At 42.3% G+C, this 25,946-nt stretch overlaps 1 protein-coding gene across 15 annotated transcripts in view; it reads left to right on the plus strand.

The window, feature by feature from the left end:
- Positions 1-15,826, plus strand: part of Bnc2 (basonuclin 2) — a 340,522-nt gene extending 324,696 nt beyond the window's left edge. For 11 of the 15 annotated variants that reach the window (XM_010630930.1, XM_010630931.1, XM_010630932.1 and 8 more), the window contains one exon: positions 13,985-15,826. In XM_010630930.1, coding sequence (XP_010629232.1) covers positions 13,985-14,645 — 661 coding nt within the window. In that variant the 3' untranslated portion in view covers positions 14,646-15,826. Of the gene's footprint in view, positions 1-12,264; positions 12,299-13,984 lie in introns of those variants that run through there. The other 4 variants (XM_010630943.1, XM_010630942.1, XM_010630941.1 and 1 more) reach the window with 4 other exon arrangements.
- The last annotated feature ends 10,120 nt before the right edge of the window (positions 15,827-25,946 follow it).

Genomic DNA, 25,946 nt, shown 5'->3' on the forward strand with positions numbered 1-25,946 from the left:
ATAAAGTTAATGCATTAAAATTTTTAACAAAAATAAGACTCGTGAAAACCTGCATAAAGTATTTATGCAGGTGATGTATTTGAAGATAAGCCAAAATTTAAGCTTATTTTCATGAATTTCTATCATGGTTGTAATTGAGTCATTGAAAATATTGTGGGTCATAATACTGGGATAAATAGCTGTGGGACTAAAAGGCCTCATGCATACCCTACGCTGGGTGTTTTCACTCATGTAAACCAGCAGAAAACACAAGTCCTGGCTTTAAGGAGGAACTGTGGACAGACTTTTGGTTTGTATGAAGACAAACATTTATTGGTAGCAGGGAGATATTTCAGACTTCATTTTTATTCTGCATGATTAGGAGCTTGGTGGTGACCAGCCACGTTCCACTGACTAACCGGAATGTTCTAGGTAGGAGACCAATACAGGTGTGTTCGTTCTCACAGAAGAGAAACTTCAAAAGACAGTTGAGACATTGCTTTTGGGTAAAAGACCACTCATACTTCATCTTTTTTATTTTGTTGTTTTGTCACAATGATGAAGGAAAGCCAATTGGAAAAAAATTGTAGAATGCAACATTTTTGAGTCTACTTGGAATTTTGCTCTCTAAAAATATGTAAATTTTTAGATTCCAGATTAAAATTTTAACTCTAAAACTTTAGTTTTGATATTTTTTTCTCAAGAAGAAAACTGTTCATCTTTGTTGAGTCCCTGACGTGGAGATAATGTGAGATTCATTATCACTAAAGGAGAAGCAGTGAGGCCATTAGGGTATCACCCTCTTCCTGTAGCTCAGCAGGGTGGGCTATGGAACATGTTTGCACTCCTGTCTCGGCATTTTACCCTTATTCTGTCAGCTAGCATCACGCCTGTGAGTCAGCCTCTTCATCCACAAAGCCTCTTGGGTCGCCCCTCGGTCAGCCCTTGGACTTGCTTTTTCCTCCCTCGTCACTTTTACTGTCTGAGTCATGAGGACCCCAAGGAGCCTCTGCTCCTGTATTTTCCCCTCTTCAGTTTACTATGAAGCCAAGCCAGCAGGCTTTTCCAAAGAAACCCTTCTTTGTCTTCATCCTGCTTCCTCCAGCTCATTTCTTCCCTCTCGGGTTCATCCAGCCTTGATCCCACACACTGTGTCTTCCTCGTGCAGAGTAAGAATTCGAGAAGGTTGTGGGCGAGGGCTGGTCTGTGAGGCCACCAGGCTGCCTGTGAGAAAGCTAACAGCAGCATCCCTTCCTCTGTGCTCATCTTCAGGGTCAGAACACCTTAAGGGAGTCACATGTGGGTCCCCTGGGCCGCTTCCAGGAGGGTGGACAGGAGGGGTGGTGGTTTTGGACTTCAGGCAAGCATATTAGTAAGTTGGATGTAGAAGTATATCAGATACTATGTTGTGGGTCTCACAGAAAAAATTCCCAGGTCTTTCCTTATGGTCCTAAGATCAAATTGAAGACATTTTGAAAAGCAACAGTGTTCTTTTCTCAAGTGAAAGAAAGACAGGAGGGACACACAACGTTTGTCAGGGCTGAGGATTCTAAGCAACATAGTCAAAGCCATTCTTTTCTACACAGTTGTCAGTGAATATGTGTTTAGTGAGTTCAGAAGCCAAGAGGGCCATTCCACACTAATGACAGCAGAAAGCCAGCAGACACAGCCTAGTATGCCTGGCCCAAGTGCTAGGGAGCTGTTAGAATAATTCTTATTCTGAGGAATAGAGGTGAAATATAAATAATTTTCTCTGTAAAGAACTCTGATACTCTCAACGTGATTGCTAAGTGTTCCGTGTATGTTGATATAACACTATGCAACGTTAGATTTTGAAAACTCTTCCTTGTTTATCTCTTCGTTTTTCTGCCACTGAGCTGCAGTTCTGCCAGGAAACAGGAAGCCAGCCCTTGGTATGAAACATTTGCTGGGAAGAAGAGATTCTGGCTAGCTGACTGGACCTATAGTCTTGATAAGGGAAATTTTCTCAAAGGTAGCATCATAATCAGAATTAGCAGACTTAGTTCACCTTTGGTTATTTCCCCTTCTCTGACCTAAAGTTTGACCCTAAGGAAGGCCAACTGGCCCACGGATCACTTGTGTTTAAGGGAAGTCGATGTATAAATTACATTGGATTATTTTTCGGGAGGGGATGAAGCAAATAAATACTCTTCTATCCCCTTTCTTTCTTTTTTGGTACCGGAGATTGAACTCGGGTCCTTGCACTTGCGAGGCAGGCCACCGAACCACTTAATACTCATCGTCATTTGTTAATATGTCAAGATTTACTTACATTTGTTTCAGTGAGTGGCTATTTTAAAACTCCCTTGACTAAGATGAAAACTTTGGACTCAAACTATGTTAGAAAAGAAATATTTCTATTTTTCATCCTCCAGAAGTTTCATGATCTGTATTCTTCTCTTCTCAGAACAGGGGCCACTAACTGCTAAAGTTTGTCTTAAATTTTATCAGAACAGTGAGCGTATCTGTTCGATCTTTCAAGGCATAGCGGCTATGTGAATAAGTATACAAAATAATATTTGTTTAGGGCGATTTATAAATAAATATGAGGCAACCACAGGTGCTGAGTGTGAACCTTCTGTTTGACTGCTAGTTAAGTCAGTCCAGATTTAAACATGTAAACTTCTTGATTTGTATGGAGCAAGACATCTGTATTTGGTTTATTAAAACCTGCTGATGTCTCCAGAACTAAATTTGTTCATATATAGGCCTCTGGGTAGCTGTAACTAAAAAGCAGAGATGTATAGTTTTTGCTTGTCTTATTACCTGACTTCCAGCTCTGTACAGGTGTGCAGGAATAAATTAGCACAAGCTACCTCTGATGAGCCGCCGCATACATTAACAGCAGAGGTGAAGATGTGAAAGCATGCTACCTGCCTCCTGTTACCACCTTCTCAGCATAGCCACACTCATCTTTTCTGCCATTCTCTGTTTGGAAACTTATAGAGAACTTTTCTAGAGAGAGCTTTTCAATAAATACACATGATTTCACCAGGCAGTACCTCCAAGAAATGAGCCACTTAGCACCAATTCAAGATAACTACTGTATTAGTATATTTGCCTAATACAATTAGCTGTCAAATACAGTGTGTTAATCCTCTCGAAGTTCAAGAGTAGAACATTTTAAGGGATCATCTGTTTCATTTCCTGTTGTTTTGTACAATGAAACTCCAACTCTGCATTTATTCAGTCCTTTTAGAAAGTGAAGTTGTGCAGTTCATCTGACTTCTAAATGTTAAGGAAGAGATTTTTTTTCTTCCTGCTGCTCTATTTGATTTCACAATGGAGCAAGCAGATCAATAGGCCTTTTGTACTTATCTTCATTACTTCCCATCAAAAGCAAACAAACAAAATAAATCCCCTCCTGAGTAATTGCTAGTTGTGCCCTCCTCAAGCAAAACTTGGGTAGTAAGATAAACTTTGGTGTCATTCCTGTCCCTGGGGTTCTTTTTATACACTGGGAGAAGAGCAATGAGCAAAACGGTCTCCTTGTATCATGGGGAGAGACTCTGTCAAGCCTAAAGTGAGCCTCCGATCTTCCTAATGACCTCCTGCTGGCCCAGCTGGATGCAAGACAAGCTCATTTAAGCCTCTGCTGACCTTTCACTCCAGCACAACAAGAACTACACCAGTCACTGCCAGTGTCTTCGAAACTCTGCACCAAATAGGCAGCAAAGCTTAATGGCTGGTGAATCATATCCCTTGCATGATGCAGCTATTTTTACAAATTTCTGTTGGTGGGAGTTAACATTAAATCTCCTCTGGCTGAATCAATTCCACTGCACACAAAGGTAATGTTATCAAATAGCCCTTATTTTTACCTTTTCTAGAAAGGCGGAAATTACTGTTATCGCCAGCATTGTCTCACAAATTCTGTGGCAAAAATACCAGAAAAGAAGGCACATACTGAGTACACAGACAGTGCTTTCCTTTATGGCACCGCCGGAAAAGAGTGGTTTTCCTGATTTCCCCCTTCCTCTGGTCCACCAGAATCTATTGCACAAGTCTTTCTCATGTATAATTTCATTTGTGATACTTTGTTTTTGTAGACAATCTTTAACTTTTTAAAAACAGACCATTTCCAGAGGTAAGACTGCACACATGCGGTATTCGTGCTCACGTGTAACCCTGGTGAGTCCATTCCCTCTGAGGTGAAAGGCTTTTCCACATTCTTTGCCTGTAAATAATCGTTTGCTGTTTACTAAGAGGAAGGAGACTTCTCTCTCTGTTTAAATTTCATACTGAAAGTTGAGCCATGAAGCAGTTCAATTTTTTTAAAGCCTACTCAGAAATAATTTAGTGTTTTGGCCATAAGACTCCCACAAGCTTCAAATAAATGAATATGGCAGAATATGAAAGGAGTTTATACTTGCCAAAACATCACAGTGTCATAAAAAAGGGATTCAGCGACTTTGATTCTCAAGTGCCAAGATATGTGTGTGTGTGAGAGGGAGAAGCACACAAGCTAAGTCAGAGGAAGAAAGAATACTGAAGAGGAAAGGGCAGTTTTTCTTCAGTTACTTCACATAAAACTACCCTTTTTTAAATACCTAGATTTTATGTCCTAATGCAAGCTGCTTGAATTAAAACCGGAGTTGTAAATTTCTGGTAAAAAGCTGTTATACCAGAAGTGTTAGTGATTTTAACTCTAGTAGTTTATGACTTCTTTTATTAACTGGTGGGGGGGGATGTTACCTACTTCCAGTTCAATTCTTTTTCTTGCTTGCTCTACTTTTTACTTTACCTTAGGAAAAACAAAAAGCCAAGTGATTGATCCAGAACATTATAAGTGCTATTGAATATATCTACCTGAATTATGACCGGCTACTCAGAAATTACGCTAACATTGAACTGGGCCCACCTAACGTATATGTCTGTTCTCACATAAACACCCACATAAATAAGAACATCAGAAGACAGCTCAGCCTTAATTGCCAGAAGAGACATCCCATCTTGGAAGGTGATGTATGAGGTCACTTTATCGCCTTGATGAAAAACAGGGAGACTGTAGGTACGAGGAGACACACTGGCACTGAGGACAGCAGGCCTCAGAAGGCGGCTGCCTTGGCCAGGCAGCCAGCTGAGTAGAGCCACTGCAGCCCCGCTGCCTTTTCAGTCTGCTGTGTCACCGAAGGGCACTGGGGGGTCAGTTCCCTCGCTAGTAATTGTGTTTTACAGACTTCTAAAGCAACTGGCTCAGTCAGTCCCAATTCAATAAAAGTGGAGAGCAAGAGAGAGAGCACTTTTGTTCTATTTTTTACTTGAAATTATTTCATTCGGCAGTCTGTCTTTTTTATTACCAGGACTTGACATTAGCACTCCGAGCTATATTAGCATCCATTTCAGCAGTTCAGTAATGGTATTAAAAAAACACTTAACTTCAACGGTGAATGGTTGTATGACAGTACCATAAAAAATCCACATTAAAAAAAAAGTATGTATTTGTCCCAGCAAATTATTTTTCACTTGTTTAACCACTTCAAAACTGTGTTCTTGTGATGGATATTCACGAGCACCTCTTTTTCCAGTAGCAGCCAGCAGTGGTGTCCTGTGGATTAGGGAACTGGGGAAGGAGGACAGGAAATCCAGTGGCGAGAAAGGAGGTAAAATGCTGTTTGCCCTGTAGTTAGATTAACCTTCCATTCATCAGCAGCGATGGAATTGGCAACCTCCAAGCACCCAAGGTAAAATTCTTGGATTCTCACGCATGACTGGGATTTGATTTTGAACCCAGCACTCTAAACTTGGGAGCTGAGCCTAACTACTTTGGCACTGTGGTGTGCTCGTAAATGGCTACATTAGGTTCTAAATTTTGATTAAACATTCAGTAATTAATCAATGGTAGACACGAAGCAGTTGGCAAGGTCCAGAGCTGCAAAATGTTTAAGACATAAAACATTACGAAGTAATTAGAATATGCTCCTTCCAGAGAAGGATTGCCTTCAATAAAGAGGTAAATGATAGCATCCTGCTTATTGTGGACGTAGGCAGCCAAAGCAATATGATAAACTGCTGGAGATACACATATCAGTAATCATCCACATTATTAGTGCCATTAATCATAATTCCAAAAATATGACAGCAGCAGCCAACTTTTTGACCGATTTCGCTTCTGCCTGTTGGCCATTATAACTTCACTAATAGGCTGCAGAGTGCCTGTGCATGGCAGTTTGCATTGAGAATGGAAGGTTAATTATATTTGAGCTGCTGATTTCTTCTCTCCTTGGAAAAAGCTTAGCATTTTGACCATCCCAGGAGTTCACCGCTGTTAAACCAGTAAAAGTACTTTATTGAAATTTTCTTTGTTGGGCAGGAGTGAGGAGATGCTTCAAATGAGATATAAGCACCAGGCTGGGACAGCTGCTAATATTTCTTACTTCAAAGCGATCTCCGGGCAGTACAATGAACTCTGTGGTTCTTCAGATCACTTTGCTCTCGAAAAAGTTTCACAGTGTACAGCGATGCACCAGAAAATCCCACAGGACAAGGGTTTGCATCACCTTATGTGTGGGCCTGGGACATCAGGAGCAGCGAGTAATAGCGGGAGAAATAAGCACCTCTTTAATGCAAAATTCTGTATCTTCAGTCAGGCCTGCATGAATGAAAACTAAAATGAACTTCACAAAAATCATCTGAATTTTTCTAAAAGTTGAAATATTTAGTAGCATACAAGACACATTGCTGATGCATAAAAAGTGAAATATTTTGACATTACTTGAACAAATATATAAATTAAATTTTGTTCAGGAATTTTTAGTATAATTTTCCACATAGAATTCTGGGTAAGCCCTAGGTAAATGTTATTTGTTCTACAAAGTATTGTTTCCTCCTTTGGGGGAACTCACACATCCAAAATGTCATTGTTTAGGAAGATCATAAACTAACTGCTGTAATGATATAAAACATTTTTAATGTTCCTTCTTAGGAAGCATTTCTTTCTACAGTGATCTTGGAAGTTGGTGTTCTGTGTTATGCTAGGCAAGATAGCTCACTTTTCAAATGAAAGAAGATTTGGAATATAAAAAGAAAAACCCCTTCCTGTTATTTGGGAAGAATATTTTCTGGACTCTATTCAAGTGAGGCTATAGACAAGAGCAGGAGGTTTGAGAGTTCCCTCGTCCAGAGTAAATAAAATTGTAACTTCTATTTCTTAGTAAATCCGGAAAAGATGCTAGGGCTTCTGGCTTTGCTTTTTCTTGTCCAACAGTAGTAGTAAGCTGAGCCCCGTATAAGCTGCCCGACTAGGTCTCCAAATGCTGTGAAAACACAGTCCTCTGCACAACGTGATGCTCCTTGCGCATTACAGTGCAACAGGTACTGTGAAATACTCAGCACTCGGAGAAGCCTGGATGTGTCAGGTACTACTCAGAAGTGCACCGGTCAGGGACTCGGGGACGGCGCTGGCGGGTCTCAGTTCTGCACTGAACCTGAGCTCCCGGTGCCTTTCCAACTACCACTGTGCCATCGCTGCATTAACATTTTTTATGCATTCCACAGCAGTGACAAATTGTTTTCTAGCTGTAGCACCAGATTTAGTATGCGAAAGACATGTTTGCTCCTGCCAACAAACCAATAATTCTCACTCACATCTTCAGAGTTACAACATTTATAAAGTTGCAAAGTGGAGTAAACAAACCATCTGTTTGGCTTTTCCATATATGTCATGCTTTCTTATTAGCATATTACGATTCATTTAGTAAACAGATTTGGTGATTTCGTTCACGTCAAAGTTAGATCGGAAGCTTGAAGATGATTAACATTCCTGGGATGGGCACATTAATACGTTGCTTCCTCTGCAAAGTTAAATGGCTTCTCAGGAGAATCGCCCCTTGTTGACAAGATGAGACTGTCAATTTTGTCTGCCTGCCACATTAGGGGCCGTGAGGGGATGGCAGGCTCTGAGAGAGAGAAGTCGTGTAGGCAGCATAATTCACTGTGAATTGAGGAGAGAAGTCTAATTCTGATAAATGGCCGACCCCAATACATCCTCCCTGTTATTACAACAGACGCGCCGTATCTGTGCAGTAAATTAGCCAAGCCCCCAAAGAGTTTGGTGGGAGCTTATCTTCAGTGAGTAATTTGAATGCAGAAGGAAGTGTCTGCGTGACCAGTGTGGATGATTTGTTTTATATTGAAAGGGATTGAAATGACTGAGTTTCATACTTTTAATTTGCAGGAATTTGCTTAGCTTTTATTTCTTGCATTTAATTTTTTTCTTGTTCTTGTGCTTTTGAGAATCATCCATTAGACTTTCTCACTGAGTTTTCTCCCTTAGCTCGGGAAAGGTGTTCACACCTTCTGGAGAGAATCTGTAAATAATAGCTTATTGAACAACTATAATTTTGCAGAAATGGGTAGTGTAAAAAATGTCATTTAATTCACAGAGAGCGTGCAAGGTATCTTGAAGTATAACTGATAGTATTATAGCAATCCAGATAAGAAAAGAACTAATGAAGGGCAGAGGTTTTTACTCTTTCATTTCTGTATATTTGGATATCAGGTTTACATTTCTGTTCAGTATTGTTGATTCCATAGTCAGGCAGCTTACCTAACCCTGGCATCCAGACATACCGAGAGTGGATATAATGCCTCCTCTCTTTCCCTCTCCTCATACACGTATGCAGCTAACCTTCCATATCCAGCTCCATACATATGGATTCAACCAACCACACGTTGAAAATATTTTTTTGAGAATTATTTCTGTGCTGAATATATACAGACTTTTTTCTTGTCAATATTTCCTGTTCGAGACACTACATAATTTGCATAGCATGTGTATTGTATTAGGTATTATAAGTAATCTCTAGAGGTAGTTTAAAGTATATAGGAAAATACATGTAGGCTTTATGCACATATCACGATTTTGGTTAAGGGACTGGAGCATTTGTGGATTTTGGTGAAGTGGGGGCACAGCCAATACCAGGGGATACACACATCCACACAGGCTGCCTGCTGTGTATACAACACTGGTCATGCCCAGTGTTACCTAAAGATCTGCATATGTGTGTAGAGTGGCAAAGTCCAGCAGGAAAATGAAGGCAAAAACTGATTCAAAGCAAAGCCTCGATTCCATTTTAATCAAGGCATTGTAATTAATTACCAAGTGTGTTCTTTCAATTCACTAAGTTTAGAATGGCCTAAAACTGATTAAGACTTAAGAATTACGTGTTGGACATTTCATGTAACATATAGTTTGACTTACTTACTATTCATTTCCTGACTGCCAGTCTGATTTCCTAACCCAGTCACGAAACCTTCCTTTAAACACAGGTGCACACAGACACAAACACAGGTCTTCCTTTGCATACCAAAGCCAAATTTAAGAACTCAGAAACAAGCCAGGTTTGGGGCTGCATGCCCATAATCCCAGCACTCCAGGAGGCTGAGGCAGGAGAATTAAAAGTCTAAGCCCAGCCTGTGCAACTTAGTGAATTAGTGAGACCCTTTCTCAAAATAGAAAAATAAGGGGTTGGGGTTGTAGCTCTGTAAAGGCTCTGGGTTCAGTCCCAGTTTGGGGGGTTCAGAACACCTTTTAAGAAAATTATTTTTGTTTCAAGTTTTTCACTTTTTATGAAACATTGCATTAAGTCCAATGAGGCATTTGGACAAGTGGAAAAAAGAAACCTGAGAAAAGTCCAAAGAAGAAATTGGACTTCAGTTCCCTCTCTTAAGGGCATTTGCATTTTCTTGAGTATGATGAATTCATAAGGTAAAGTTTTCATCAAAGAAACAAAAAATGACTTGTAATTCAGAGATTCATGCAGTATTCAGGATTAAAAAAAAGAAGTTTGAGTGTCCCCTAATCCAAAATGTTTATGCTTTTTGCTTTTGGAATCTTAGTCCTCGGGAAGCTTCTGGTAAATTCACGGTATGGAAAGAGCGCAGAAGTTCAGGAGAAGCATTATAAATAGGTCTAGTGCAGCCTAGGTCAGAGGGCTTCTCACACCTCACGCACGACACTGTGCTACCAGGAGTATTGAGGTTACCCTTGCTTTTTACCTGTATCCTTTTGGAGATGCATTTGGGAGTTTTTATGCTCTTTCTTTTACAGTGTATTTTGGGAAAAGCTTCTTTAAAACTCATCTATTTTAGCCATTGAAAGCAAATAATTGTACTTTCTCCTATGCATAAATTATTCTATTTGATCTGAACCCACACTTTAATTACTATATACATATATAGTTTGTATTCTTGAAAATGGCCTGCTCAGGGCTAAATTTTGGAACATTATGTTAATCCTACCTTATATTTACAAACTCACTTTCTGTCTCCATCCATTAGTTTCGTTTTCCTCTTTCCTGCAAGAGAACTTTGCCTTCGTACATCAGAGCATCTGCCTCAGAAAAAGGTAGAACAACTTCTGTCTGTTTACATTCTTATAAATTATGAGGCGCTCACATTCAGTCTGGATTTTTGTTAAGGATTATTCTTTTCTGAAGATTAATGTTGAGAATACTAAATTTATACAGAGGAAAAAATTACTTGGAGACTCCGAATTGGATGTCTCACAGGTTCTTTTTCCCACATGTTCTCTCTCTAGCCTTGAGGGGCTTCTCTCTATTCCGTGATTTTCAGTAGGTAAGACTTCGTCTCTCTCTTTCATCATTTCATTTTCCCTTCTTTTCACCTCTTAAAAGTTTTGGTGACCTAAATAAACTTGTAATATCCCTCAGATTGCTATTAACCCTAGGTCTTTGTATCTCGAGAGGACAGTGTTTTATGACAGTTAATGGTTTGGATTGGCTGATCAGAGTCCCACAGTAGCAGTTCTTTGTTAAAGTCAAGCTCTGCCTTTGTTCATTTTGTGGAAGCAGAACTCCAACCTCTTAGAGGACAGGATCAGCAGTCTCTGAAGCATCCATCTCTCTTCTTTCTCTCTGTCTTGCATTCCTTCTCTCCAGCTCAACAATGCGACTTGAGTCTGCTAGAAAGTCCCCAAGCCCACTGTCCCGCAAATGAACCAGCAGGCTTTCCACAGCCCACTCTTCTGTCCTGCATCAAGTGTTTTGCATATGGCATTTGGGAGGATTATTAAACAAAAATGAAATAGATTAAGAAATGAACATAAAAGAATCAATTCTCTTGAACTGTGGTTGCATAATGGAAATCGACTGCCATGAATGAACTCGTGTACTGAAGTTATGAACAGCAGAGCTAATGCACTGCCATGAGTTCATCTTTATTATTGCATTACACCTGAATCAATTGATAAAGTAGCTTTTTTTTAAAATGAGGGATGGCACTTAATTGAATAAAAGTCAGTGTAATTATATTAGCAGAGGCCAACAGTACTGCTGACAGCGGAAAAGGGACACTGTTGAGCAGAGTGCCAGAGCTGGTCTGTGCATTTCTGCACATCGTTTGGTTGACAGATATTGAGGGCTGGTACATCATCTAATTAGATTACAAATTTCTACTGCTCTAAGTGAGAAATGAAGAAAAAAGTCTCTTCCTGGTAACATATCAGTGGAGATGTGTAATTTCACAAGTTGTTTTAGGGGAGAAGTGTCCATCTGGGTGAGCAGTGTGTCCTTTTGTCGATGTTAATTTATTCTTCATTTCGTGTGTCTTGGTGTGACTACTGCGTGTGTGAGCCTAGGAAGGGGTAACTGCAGATGAGTGAGAGACAGCTCAGTGTTCTAGATTACAGTCATCGCAGAATGTGTGTTTGCAAAATTAAGGCAGGGGTGTTAGTGATAAATTGAGGGATCGGGTTTTGTGAGCTGCTGAAGCCCACAGATTGCTTTATCAATAGAGTAATGGTTCATAAATAGCGTGACTTTCCGCATTCTCCTTATACCCTAGTGACAGTGCTGCTGTAGCCACATGTCATGGCAGACCCCACAGTAAGCCTTTCCTGGATTCTCCTTAGCGCTTGCATTTGAAGCCATCTGACAGCAAGAGCTCAGGGCATGACAGTCTGCAGGGACCGTGGGGACAGCTTCTGTTTGTCATTCACATACCCTCACCCTGCATGTGTCTGCTTGGAGTTTGTTTATGAATGATGATACTGTGAATTGGGTTTATCATAATTTGATTTATGATTTTTGGATTTGCACCTGATCTGAAAATCATCAAGACAGCATATGAGATGATCACGTATGACAGAAAATTATTTTGTGATCAAAACATTTTAAATCCCTATTTTATTGTTTGTTTTTCTAAATCAGATGTCTAGAATGTGAATTTGTTTTCTCTCTCTCTCTCTCTTTCTCTTTCTCTCTCTCTGTCTCTCATTCTTGCTTTCTTTTGTGATCGATTTAGCAAAAGATTAGAAAGCTGATCTTATTATCACAAGGTAAGCTCAGCCTTCCCAAGGGCAGTGTGCAGAGGCTGTGCCCTCAGCCCTCAAACCCAGAGTGCTATATATTGTCTTGTGTAGAAAGGCGGAGAATGCTTTCCCGCCTTTCTTGTCTCTGCGGCACATACCTCTCAGCCACCTGTAGGAAACAGTAGCCATGATTGTCATCAAACAGAACGGCTAGTTTCGGTGTTCTGTACTTTTTAATTATAAATGTCTGTTGGACTTTATACTGACCATTCAGGTCATTTATATTATCACAATTGCTCTTCTAAGATGTGGAGCTTCTGCCTATATTGAGAAGCTTAATTTACCCATTTATCAGCTTATCTGGGGAAGGGTAGCATTCAATTTAGGTCTTTGTAGAATATCTGAGCCTTGGCAGTTGGAGAGAGGTATATGCCCAAGAGAACTTTAAAACTAAATGGGGGATGTAAATACAAAGACACTGTTTTCAGATAAATAATAACGTATCAGGCTTTGTAAATCATGATGTTCCTATGGGTGTCCTGGGACAGATCTTGTCTGTTTTATTTTATTTGTTTGTTTGTTTGTTGTTTTAACACAAGCAAAACATTCAGAGGACAGAGTAAAAGTTTTGCTTGTATAAGAAGTATAGTTGCAGGGCCAGGGATTTAACCCTTGCCGTCTGCCTCGAAAGCGCAAGGACCTGAGTTCGATCCCTGGTACCAAAAAAAAAAAAAAAAAAAAAAAAAAAGGTTCCAGTTGTTAAAACAGAGGGACCACATGTTTTTGTTCTTGTTTTTTTTTTTTTTTTTTTTTTTTTTAAAAAAAAAAAAAAAAAAAAAAAAAAAAAAAAAAAAAAGGATAGGTTCCAGTTGTTAAAACAGAGGGACCACATGTTATTGTGCTTGATTTTTTTTTTTTTGTACTTACTGTGTCTTAATTTTGTCCTTTTGGGTTTTTTTCTGTTGTTTAGTATAATTTTTTTAAAGGGTAGGTGGGTTGTGTTTTAAAACATAATTTTTATACTTTTGTCTTAAAGAATTTTAAAGTAGAATTATTTGATAAAATCATCTGAACATTAAAACATAGCAACTTCTGAAAAGTAAATATATTTTGCTGTTAGTTTTAACTGAGATCTCAGATCCTTCTGAGAAATGGACTTACGTTGTTTAAGAGTCTTTTAACTATATTGAATTACTAACAAGGCAAAAATTTTCTTGAAACTTGGAACATAACAGAGTGGGAGTGGAGATTTCATTATTTTTTAATAAAATCTAGATTAGCTAGACCATTTTCTTTTTTAAAAGTAGATGTTTTTACACCTCAATACAGTGTTTGCTGAAGAAGGGTTGTTTTGATATAAATTTAGACTTTTCTCTTCGGACAAGCAGAAAGTTTCTGCTCTTTTTATTCTATCTCCTGTACATGCATTCTAAAATTCTTCTGTGAAGCCCTTGGAGGCTGCTGCTGCTGGTGCATAGCAGCAATAACAGGAAAATCGGGAAGAGGGTGCATGGGTGTGCACTGTCCTGGCCCCGCAGGTCGTGCCCCTCCCACCACCGTCTCTTACTGGGTAGCGCAGTGCTTGCTTGTAGTGGTGTAGAATGAACGTGCTTCTGCGATGCTGCTGGGAAAGCCGAATCCATTTTAAAATGCTGTCCATTCTCTCCCCTCCCTGCTCCCTGCCACCTCCCCCCTTCCCTCTTGTTTTCCTAGACACAGTGCCAACATAAATCTGCACCGTAAACTGTTGACCAAAGAACTCGATGACATGGGCCTGGACTCATCGCAGCCCTCCCTTAGCAAGGACCTCCGGGATGAATTTTTGGTGAAGATCTATGGTGCCCAGCACCCCCTGGGGCTCGATGTCAGGGAAGATGCCTCCTCTCCCGCGGGGACGGAAGACTCGCACCTGAATGGGTTCGGGAGAGGCATGACGGAGGACTACATGGTCCTTGACTTGAGCACCACCTCCAGCCTCCAGTCCAGCAGCAGCGTCCATTCTTCCAGGGAGTCCGATGCCGGCAGCGATGAGGGGATTCTCCTCGATGACATTGACGGGGCGAGTGACAGTGGAGAGTCGGCACACAAGGCTGAGGCCCCTGCCCTCCCGGGTGGCCTGGGAGCTGAAGTGGCAGGACCGCTCATGTTCAGCAGCTTGTCTGGGAGCAATGGTGGGATCGTGTGCAACATCTGCCACAAAATGTACAGCAACAAGGGGACCCTGAGGGTGCACTACAAAACCGTGCATCTGCGGGAAATGCACAAGTGCAAAGTCCCCGGTTGCAATATGATGTTTTCCTCTGTGCGAAGCCGAAATCGGCACAGTCAGAACCCTAATCTCCACAAAAACATTCCCTTCACGTCAATAGATTAGTCCCAGAACGGACACTCCAAATGCCAGCTCTCACCAGACGGCCTACGTGTTTGAACTGCCATTGTCAGTGTGTGCGTACGTGTGTCGGCAGGGTGTGTAGTGTGTACATACGTACGCCTTTGTGTCTACACATGTACACACGTATTTTCTTTAGGTAAAAAAAGAAACACTAGGTGCTTTTGAATTTCTTCTTTTTCCTTTATAGTTTGGGAAAGGGGTGGAATCTTTAATTTGGGGGTGAAAACAGTACCCCTTTAAACACACACATGTAAAGCCTGCATCTAGCCCCAATTTGATAGAACAATTCGTGGTCTTCTCCAAGGAGACAATGTGTTGTACCCATGACTGTTGCCTGCAAAAAATAAAAGGGAGAAAAGAAAAAAGAAACAAAGAGGAACTTCTTACAGTTGTCTTTTGTGATCCTTAAGGTTTTGAGAGAATCTTCAATTAAAGCATGACAGATTCACCTGTAAATATTTAGCCTTGAGAGGCCAATGATGTAAAACAGTTGTATTGATGGTTGTTTAACTCTTTTGTTTAATTTTTGCAGTTACATCCAGCTGTTAGATATACAGGAAAAAATAGTTTGCTGGCTAGCTCTATTCATTTATGTTAGCATTAATGCACATTTTTTAAAAAAAAAACATGGTCTTGTTTTTACTACCTGTTAGATATAGTGATAAAGAGGTGCTGGCATGCTTTACAGCACAGATCTGATTTTTAAAAGTGTCCTGTACTAGTACATAAATCCAGTCATGCACTTTTTTTCATACACTACAAGGGGATGTGTAATATCCATGCTTCTTTTTTATCCTTAAACTATTGCCATACTTCAGTAAGTGTCTTTTTTTTAAAAATCCACTTGTATAAAAATGGTCTGGTCAGTATAGGGCATGAATGCCAAACAAAAGTATTAGTGTTAACACAAAACTGCCAACTTTGCACAAGTTTCCAGAAAAGAAAATACAATTAGTCACTCAACATAACCACAGGCCAATTTGCCGGCCACCAGAAAACCGCTTTTAAAAAAAAAACGGTGATTCTTTCAAGTGCCGAATGTTATTAGAATCAACACTGCATCCTTCTTGCTTATATGTTAAGTTACATAAAAGGAAAACAAAATTATGTGGTGTGAAACAGCCCAGGCGTTTCTCCTTTAGAGGCAGGATAATATTTCAGGATACGAAAGCCCAGATTATTCACTATGGAACAAAGCTGAATACAGTCACAGAGTTGAACACTCGTTTCCAAGGCCTGAACCGTTAAAAAGAGAGCAAAAGTCTGAATCGGGTGGGTGTGTTGTGTGGCTGTCTCGTTTGTCACCAGTTCCGCAGCAGCGCTGAATCAGTTCTGTTTACAGACAAAATCAAAAGCCGTTCACAGCCGCGGGGCTTGGAGTGCTGGACGCACACTCGACCTGAATTAAGCAGTGCTCCTTCAGGAGGCAGAGGAAGGAGGCAGCAGATAGGGTCTCACTGTCGTGTGTTGTGTTCCCCACATGAATTTGTCGGAGAGAAATGAAAGTGAGCCTGAAACCAAGCAATTGAGAGTGAGAGAGAGGGGAGACTGCTCCAAACCTGTCTTGTTTTGTTGCATTTTGTTTTGTTTCCGATGTTTACACATTGCCTGAGCTGGTTAACCACATCGGCAGCCTCAGCCACCACAACACACTGACTAAATGATGATATTTACTCAACTCCAGTCTGCAGCCAGAACCAGGACGGGGCATTGCAGGCTGTTTTGTTGTCTTTTTCTTTTTTCTTGTAAGTGGAGGGAGGGGAAAGGTAAACAAGGACTATTTTATCAAACAGTACGCAGTATAAAGAGAATGTATTTGTTTTCTGCATTTAATGGCCTCAGACATTTCGCCCATGAGTCTAAAAGTTAGAAATATCCCTTTGTTTTTAGACTTGTGTCATTTCCATTTTCCATGTTTTGTGATTATTTTTTCTGTGTTCATATCAGCATTCAATTCCGTTAAATTTGCCAAAGGAAACTGTTAATATGTTTCTGTTGTTATTCCTGTAGAATTTATTGTACCTCACAGTATTTATTGTTTCCAAAATTAAGCATCATTTGTTGGGGATTCAGTGTTTTTTATTTGTGAAAATTCCAGAAACAATAGATTCTTAAAAGATAAGCATATATATATATAGATAGATATATATATGAGCTTCATCTTCTCGCCTCCTTCAGAGGATGCGATGGGGTTCTATGGAGGTTCCTTGGGTCTTCATTTGTTCTACAGTGAGGAAAGAGCAAAACTTTGCATCACAAAAGAAACTATCAAACGCTATGTCTGTTCGGTGACAAATGTTTACGGTAAAAAGCTGAGGAATTAGTAATAACCATTTTGTTTTCTTGTACCTTTGAACTCCCCAAAGTCTTAATTGCTTCATTTTGGTATTGTGTTAAATTGAATAGACAGAGATGTTTTCCTTTGTTTTATACCATTTAAGACTCTGTACAGTATGTTTGTGAAAGACTGAACTAGATTAATGAACATTTGTTTGCAAACATCTTGGTCCTCTTAGCGTTCTCTGTATTGCGCTGTTGCTCTGTTAGCAATGATTAGATTCCAGAAGGGTGGAAAACACTTTCAGTATCCCAACAAGAGGTTATGGAGACTTTGCATTTCCGAGAGCATTGACTATATTGTATCTAATATTAAGAAAGTTAATACACATTTTTAATTTCAGCAACTTTTACAATATGAGCTCTTGGTTGAGAGTAGCGCTCATCTGTGCAGAACCACTGTTTAGCCTGTTTCATTCCATGTCAGGTAACGGTCAGATAGCTCCCCCGGGGGGGGTTCCAGCCCTGTTGGGCATTCATATCAGCCAGTGTGCCAAGTTTAGGGTCAGCATTGTTCTTCCCAGTTAGGAAAAAGCAGAAGTAATAAGGTTCTAAAAGCAGAGTTTCCCTTGGTTGCAGTCCTGAACGCGTTCTCCTGTTTCTCTGGTCAGAATTGGCAGCAAGCCCTGGGCAGCTGGCACTCTGCAGTCCTCTCTCATGTTTACTGCTCCTGTGCCTGGAGTGCACAGTTGTTAGGGTGGCTTCTCGACACCCAGGATTCCCAGGGCAAAGCCGGTCTATTTAAAAGGGGTGGGGTGAGTGGAAGGACGTGTAGTGCGCACGCGTGAAGTCTTGGAATGTTCCGCCCCCTGGACTCCGGGTGTTCCGCTTCTTGGCGCCTGCACAGTGCTTTGCCCTGACTGCAGTTCTCAAGATGGCGGTCCCCTGGCTAACGTGCAGACAGGAAGGATAAAGGGATCTGTGTTAAATCCCTGAGCTCTTCATCTCTGCCCATTCCTTCTCATTTATTTTTTCATGGGCACTTCCTGTCCTGAAACAGTTTCTCTCTGGCTGCATTCATTTTATGCTGACTGAAGATTAATAAGGATGTAGATTTTCACCCAAGTGATATTTTTTCTGTTTGACCATAGCCACGGTTTATCACAGGTACAAAATTAGGCAGTATTATTGTTCATGTTCTCTAACTGATGCTGAAATTTACTGTGTTCGTCCTTTTAAAGTATGTTTTTGTAAATATCAGGCTTAGTCCACTTTTGGGGGGCATCTGCATGCAGTGGAGGGGAATACAGAGGGAGAAAAAGAGGATAAGTACTTCGGTTCTATAAATGTGATCAAAAGTTTGACCCTCTTAGTTTTTCTAGTAATTGTATTTAAATAAATTAAGCCAATGTAACTCAATACAGGTCCTAGCTGCAGCTGTAAGGTTTAAGGGTGTGAAATGTTTCCCTTCTCACCATGACAGAGAGTTTTTGAAAAACATTCTTAGCATAGCGGTTTCGCCATCTTAGTAGTGGATTTCTTTGGTTGTACTCTCCGGGACCTTCCAGTGAGGGGGAAGGCATTTAGCTGGTTAGCATCCCCACTCATGGAGACAGTGCTCTTTTAAAACGCTCTGTCTCAAGAATGGACGGGTCCAGCGGCAGTCTCAGGATATGTACCGGATTCGCATCCCACACAGCCCAGACGCATGCCAAGGAAAGGAGCACGGGCCTTTCAGGTTGACCCTGACAGGCTGCTTTCTGCCTCCGCTGCATGGCCCGAGCAGCCCTAAGGTGCATCTGGTTTGCTAGCTCTGGGTTAGGCCGACCAGCGGTGAACAGTTGGGAGACAAGCTGCATCTGCTGCTGTAAAGACAGCCAGGAGAAACACCGTCCTATGGAAGCACCCTTTTAGGCATCTCTTTAAAATTAATGCCAAACAAATTTTATTTATGAAAAAGCACCTTGCGCAACATAGGTATTTAAACTAGAGAGACTGCTTTTCCCTCTCACTCTTTGTTTTTCTTAACTGGCAGGATCTAAAGGGAACTAGGCAGAGGCAGAGAGACCCGAGAGGTCACTCTTTCCATCAGAAGAGTGAGTGACACTCAGCCAAGAGAGGATTCTAGCTCGGGTTTGGGTAGCTGTGAATGCACTGGAAGTTTGTCCAGAGTCTGGTACAGCTCTTCCCAGCCCTGGTGACCACATATGGAAGCTGGGCCTGCAGAGCATTTGCCCGGGAAGGGCTGAGAAGAGACAGGCAGCTGCCCGGAGCAGTAGGAGTTCTGAGGGGCCAGGAGACAGCAGGGGCAGTTTGGAGATTTGGGGGTTTGCTCTTCTATTGCTTTGGAGTAGAAAGTGATGCTGAGAGTCTGTCTGGGAGCAAAAAGGTACAAAGAGTAACCCAAGTTACAGAAAAGCTCAGTGAGGAAACGATTCTCATCGTGACCCAAATGGGAGCGCTGGTGCGGGAGACACCAGTGTGGGTCAGAGCCGTGGTAGAGACTGCTGGGCTGGCCAGCTCTTCGAAACGAGTCCATTCACCATCCCACACGGCGAAAATGTACCTTTCCATGTTCTTTCTCAGGTAAAAGCTGTCCTTGTTCATTTTGCTGTTAGGACCACACTTGATTGATTCCAAACTCACTTTCATATTTCCAGGCATTGTAGGGTTCCTCACCCTGATGCCAATTGTCAAGAAGGATTCTGAGAATCCAGCTGAACTGACAGCTGGATCACCTGTCACACACCCATCCGCCTGTGTCCTTTTTAACTAGATGTCAACCACTGTCTTGGGCATTTGAGAAATCCAAATGCCCAAGAACAGAGGGTTAAAAAAAAAAAAGCAATTTTATAAACACTCTGAATTAGATCAGCATTATTGTTCATTATAATGCTATATATATTTCAAAACAATACACTCTAGTTGTCATAAAACTATCTCTGTGCTTCTCTCAAGTGTTGTTGTGAATTCATTTGACCTTTATTGCAGGGAAGAGATCGTGTGTAGGGAATCAGGACAAGCTCCGTTCCTAACAAACAGTGGACCATTAAAAAAAAGGAAAGGCAAGCCTAGGGCCGAGCAGGAGCAGCTTGGGCTCAATTTCACCTCATATCTTTCTAATAACTTACTTGTCACTTTATTGCCTTCCATTAACGTGTGCTGCTGACAAGACTGTCACACTAACGGCAGACGACACCTCTCTGCCGTAGTCCCGGCTCTCTCGGCTACTTACTGCCCTGGCCCTGAAGGGACACAAACTAATAGTGTGCTTTCCAGTTCAGCACTTGGCCATCAAATATAAAAGGATGCGTAATTGCCTGTTTATCCCTTGTGAAGGGGAAATTGAGTACAAGGGCTGGGCTTTCCCACAGTGCTCCCTGACAGGCACACACATTCACAGCCAGCCTCCCTCTCCCCTCCCTCCCTTTGTCCTCCCTCCTCCTCCTCTTCCTCCCCGCCCCTCCATCTTCCCCGCTCAGGAGTCCATCTGCACACCTGCAGTACATTCGGGAAGCCCCAGGCTGCCACTAGGTGCCCTCTCCAGCTATTAAGCGAGCAGTAACGAGACCTCCTTACATAAAGGGTCAGTGGAGAGGTGCTCTCTGTGACAGCACTGCCAGTTATTTAGAAACTTAAGTACTGCAATTAATGCCCATCCATTTTGGGAGTACTGGGTGTGGCCCTGTAATTAGAGCAAATTTTTCTGCAAGTCAGTAGTGATGGTAGGCTTAGGCTGCTCCATATTCTGTAAAGAAAACATTAAAATATTTTTCTTTCCCTTCGAAAAGTGCATGTGTTATAAACTGATTCTTCGTGGTGGTGAAAGGTTTGGGGTTTTTTTAATCTTTGGCATCGAGCCGTTATTCTAAATGTGTGATCACCTTTTATCTTCCAACAACAGAAACCAAATCCATATTGAACACAACAGATTTGTATTGTTAAATTAAACCGACAATCTGAAAAGAAAAAAGTACCACTCTTTTAGGTCTTTGTTTAAATAAGGACTGCTGTACTTTTAAAAGGTAAATTCTCCACTTGGGAGAATCTGGGTTAGTACTAGTACAGTGAGAGGGGTTTTTGCAAAATCCAGCGATAAAGAACCAAAGGTACAAAGAAAGTATAGACAAAAACATGACATTCCAGAAAACCCTACGACCAAGTGATGAGTCCGTGTTGCCTGCTACTTCTGTACAGTGAACTCCATACTTGGCGATGGGAAAGTGGCTACTGAGGGACTGGTAAGGGTGCTGTGGCTTTTCCTTCCACCCTCAGGCCGCAGGGTGACACTGCGGGCACTCACACTTCTGACTTTCAAATGAGGCTCAGTCCCCAGATAGACACGAGATGTCCCTTTGGCATGGACTCTCACAAGGAGAGAAGAGCAGCAGAGTTTGGCACAGATGGCCGCATGGGCCTTGGCCAGCAAGGCTGTGCTAGACCGCTTTGTGGGCCAGGGTGAGAAGAAAAGCACTTTGAGCAAGGACTCTGGGTCAGGGAAAAGGCCATTCATTGACTTGTTTTACGTTTCCCATTGTATACAGTCACCCATTTATCAAATGTGGACTTGATTAAAAACTCATTTGCCAAAATTGCACAAATTTCACTAGTTGGCATTAGCTTTCTCCCCTTAATTCTAATTAACAGATGCTTAAGGACACTGTTAATATTTTTAAATGTCTTAATGTTTTATTTAGCTTGCTTTTAAAGAATCTTTGAAGGAAAGGAAGGGCAGGAAAGGGTATTTTTTAAAAAACGGAGAAGTATAGATAGTATAAAAGTATATTTCTTGAAGATAGAGAACTAAATGTTATACCAAGATATTATAAGGGCTTCCTGTTGCCAAATGTGATGTTGAGAAAGTTCACAGCTAAGATGGCAAACCTATCAATTATTAATGGCTCTGCCCATTTCTGCTGCGGAATTCAGAGAGGTGACTCGGGAGATCTAGGGTATGTGAAAGAGCTCCATTCATCTGGCTTAGAAATGTTTTCAGAAAGGAGGAGAAAACTCGGGCCCTCTTGGTGGTCCCTAGCAAGGTGAGCTGCTGGCACCGTTTCCATGGAGACAAAGCACCACCACCACCCCCGCGCGCGGTCAGTGCCGCCTGGGAGGTGTGATGTTCTCGACTCCCAGGCAGGTTCACTTCAGAAGCCTAAACCAAGGCCGATTTTTTTCTGATCTAGCCCTCGATTTGGAGCGCTTTTGCATGACTGTGTAGAGTAATCCATTCCTCCCATTGCCTGTCTTAATCTCCCTGACTGCCCTTCTCTTTCTCCCCTCTACCCTCTGCTCTTCTGGTAGCACCTACTCCCCTGGAAAATAAGACAATAAATAAATCTTTGCTAAAGGAAGAAGGGAGAACACTCCCTTGTTCAACCTCGTTTCGATTGCTTTGGAAATGTGTGTTCTACCCTGTCCAGGATTTATATAACGTGAATTAAGTTCATGAGATGATTTAACATTAGATATTAATCTGATAGGACTAAGATTTTTTAATACGTGGTGCACCTGCTTCCTCGTGCAAACTCTGGTTCTGTAGCTCTGCGGAGAATTTCCTGTTTTCCCACCAGGGCCAGTATGAAAAGCAGGAGGGGGTGGTGTGAGAGTGCGGAGGTCAAGGCACCGACCTGAGGCCACCTGGTCACCGGCGCGCCGGGCAGCGCGGGGGCGGCAGACGTCGCCTTCCATGGCCTCCTCATCCCCTGCCTGCTCGTTCTGTGAATCCCGCTGACCGCGAGTGGCCCGGCGCCTCGGTGCAGGGAACACCGCTTCCTCACCCAGCCCACCCGCGCGTCTCCACTCAGCCTGCGTACTGGACAGTGAGTGACCGGAGGGAACTGAAATACCTTGAGGAAAAGGGGTATTTTTGCCCAGATACGTCTTCTCCCTCACTTGGAATTTAAGGGTTTGGGCTTTTTGTGTTTGTCGTTCGCGGCAGCGTCAACCCCGTGTCTTCCTCTAAGCCTGCGGCAGAACCCAACTCTGCGCGACCCGAAAGGCTGACTGCACCGCGGACAGGGACGGTGGGGTCACCCTGCTCTCGCTGCAATGTCGGGAGCTTCCTAAACGCTGCATGTGCTTTAAGCAAGGTTTTTGTTTTTGTTTTATCTTTCGGTTTCTCATTAGTAGCCTAATTAAATTTTTTATTTGCAACTTCCTTTGCTGTATTTCTGTACTCTTGTCTATCGTATGTCTTTTGCATAAAATGCATAAGGGTTTGGGATGTAAATGGAATTTTATTCATATTTTGTCCAAATACCTCTTGTAATTTGTATCAAAATTCTTGTACAATTTTTATATTAAAGATTTATCAGTCACTGATCTCCTCTTGCCTTTTTGACTTAAACTTAATTTCCAGTAGATCTTTACATTCTACCAGATAACCGTAACCCTGCAGTGTGTTGGCCAACTTGGCTGGTCTAGATGGGCCAGGCCGTGGTAGAGTTTAATAGGTCTCTTGTGCTGACATGGCAAAGAGGTGTTGGGGATCCAAGCCAGTCCCAGCGGAGCGCCAGAAAAACTGCCTGAGTCTGTCCACACCAAGACCGTACTGGGGATTGTGTTTCTGTGTCTTTTTGGAATGCCTTTCCCCAAACTCTTGCTCTTTTGAGAAAAGGAAAAACTAAAGGAAGACGTTACTATTTGCACCTTAGCTTCCTGTAAATATACATCATTTCCCTCCCACTCTACCCTTTCAATGTGCGGACAGCAGCCACCAGGATGACAGCTTTATACATCTTCAGCTCAAATACTTGTCTTTCAGTTTATATTCTCTTGGCAGTGGTTTCTCTAGAAATACAATGAGCAGATGCAAAGATGTCACACCCGGTGACATTGCCTCCTATCATACCGAGGGACAATAGGAACAGCACACAGGAAGTGAGGAAGTGTGTTCACTCAACAGTGTCCACTATTCCCCCACCTCTCAAGCCCGTCCTGGTTGGAACTGAAGACCAAAGCACACTGCAACTTGTGCTGGAGCCTCCCTGCCAATTCAATATTTTGCCTCATCCTCAAAGCCAGATTTCCCGAGTCCTGGCGTGTGCCACCCACATCTCCTGTTTCCTTCAGCCTGTAATCCAGTCCATGAGCTGCCCAGACTCTGGCAAGCCAGCAGTGCAGGCTCTGGACCGGCTCCCCTATCACCTCAACCCAGCAGGGAGCTACTCCACTGCAGATACCCCTGACTCGGGCCCCTGGAGTGCTAGACGCCAAGTGTCGACATGGTGTCCCCCCTTGATTACTCTGAGCACCCACAGAAAGTTTTGGGGTGAGGACAAAGAAATGAAAGGTTAGGCCACTTTAGGGAAGTCAGTTAGGCATGTGGTTATTAAATGTCATGGATGTGTTAACACTTCTGCAAAGAATCCAAGCATAATTATGATCTTTCCTCTGTCATAACATGTCTGTAATTGGCATGAATTCCTCCTCCTTAAAAAAATTGTTTTAAGTGCTACTAAATGATGGAAATCCTCCTGTTTAGTGAGGAGGCACCCATGAAGATTGCTCATGGCATAAGGCTAATCAAAACTGGCTGGGTTGTGGCTAGCTGCTCTCCCGAGCCACGGGAAGACTTGCCACCTGCTAATTTGCTCTACGTCAGCTGACAATATGATAGTAGATTAAGTGCTACTAATTTAATAAAGCCGCTCTGAAGATGAAGCTGATCTATCAGTGAAGATGAGAGTGGATCGCAGTGGCAGTGACTTGAAGGGGGCGGCTGAAAATATTGACTTGCCTAAAGTAATACCGGGGGGAATATCTATTGATTCTCAGTAAGGCACAGTTATTCTTAGTCACCTGACTCACGGGCACCCAGTCATTACCCATATTTATCAGCAATGCATAATGAGCAGAGGTATTGATTAAGAGGGGTGGCTGAAGAGATTTCCCAACACTGCCGGTTCACATTGATAGGTCTCCAATGGGAATACAGACCACGCAGCCCTGAACATAACTTAGGTGTTCTAGGTCTTGCCATTGATTTTATTTGTATGGGAGAGCAGTGGCAGGGGAGTCTACCTCACACACAGTGCTGCTCCCTTGACCTTGCCCTGAAAAAATCCTTACAAAGGAAAGAAGGAAAAAATCAAAACACTGCAACAAGTATGCAACTGAGGCCTAGGTTTCCTGTCTACTCCAGCTGGCTCTTCTGCCTGTCTTTGACTGCCTCATCTGTGTTATCTTGATTTACAGAAATGTGCTAGAAGCTGGGACATGCCAGTCAGAGCTCAGAGCCGTCAGACATATGAAGACTCCCCTCCCCTAAAGATCAACATATGGCTTCAGCAAATTATCGTGCTAGGCTAATTGCACCAAGTTGGCATGGTAGGAACATAATGAGTCCTGGTTTCAACATGCTGACCCCAAACCCAGTGATGCCAGCGCTTAGTAACTTCCCAAGCATTTTGCCTCATGGCAGGAATCCTCATAAAGCTGCTATTTGCAAAAGGCATTTGGTTGGATGAGCCCTGAACTGGTGCTGCCGTGTTCCGGTCACAGGAGGATTTGCTCTGCTCCTCACAGGAGCCCCTGTCCTTCCAAAGAACAGTGGTGACCCAAACACCACAACCATCAGAGGCCTTGCACTGCATAACGATGCCATGCTGCTTTAAATGTTGAGATGTAACTAGAAACCATGAAACCCCGGGGAGAACATAGTAAAACATTAAGACAAGGACAGCTGAAAAAATTAAGCTCAAGTGCATCATTAGAAACCAGAAGTTCACAAAGTAAAACTGCCTGCTACATCCCTGTTGGCTATTAGCAGCGTTTGACTTGCGTGCTAATGAAATGCTGTGGGAACTCCAAGTCACCCCTCAACCACCGGGGTAAGGGCAAGTTCTGTCTCCTTCAGCCCCTCCTGACTTGATGAGGCAGCTCTGCTTGCCTCAGAGCACCCTCACGGGCGACCCACGCGACTTACCTCAGCCAGCAGTGCGTTTGCCTTCGGGCGCAGCCTTGCACGCCTCCTTGGGGCTGTCGTGGGTGCCACTGTGAGCT

This window comes from Fukomys damarensis, unplaced genomic scaffold, assembly GCF_012274545.1.
Source record: "Fukomys damarensis isolate Sample0158 unplaced genomic scaffold, DMR_v1.0_HiC HiC_scaffold_31, whole genome shotgun sequence".
NCBI lineage: Eukaryota > Metazoa > Chordata > Mammalia > Rodentia > Bathyergidae > Fukomys > Fukomys damarensis.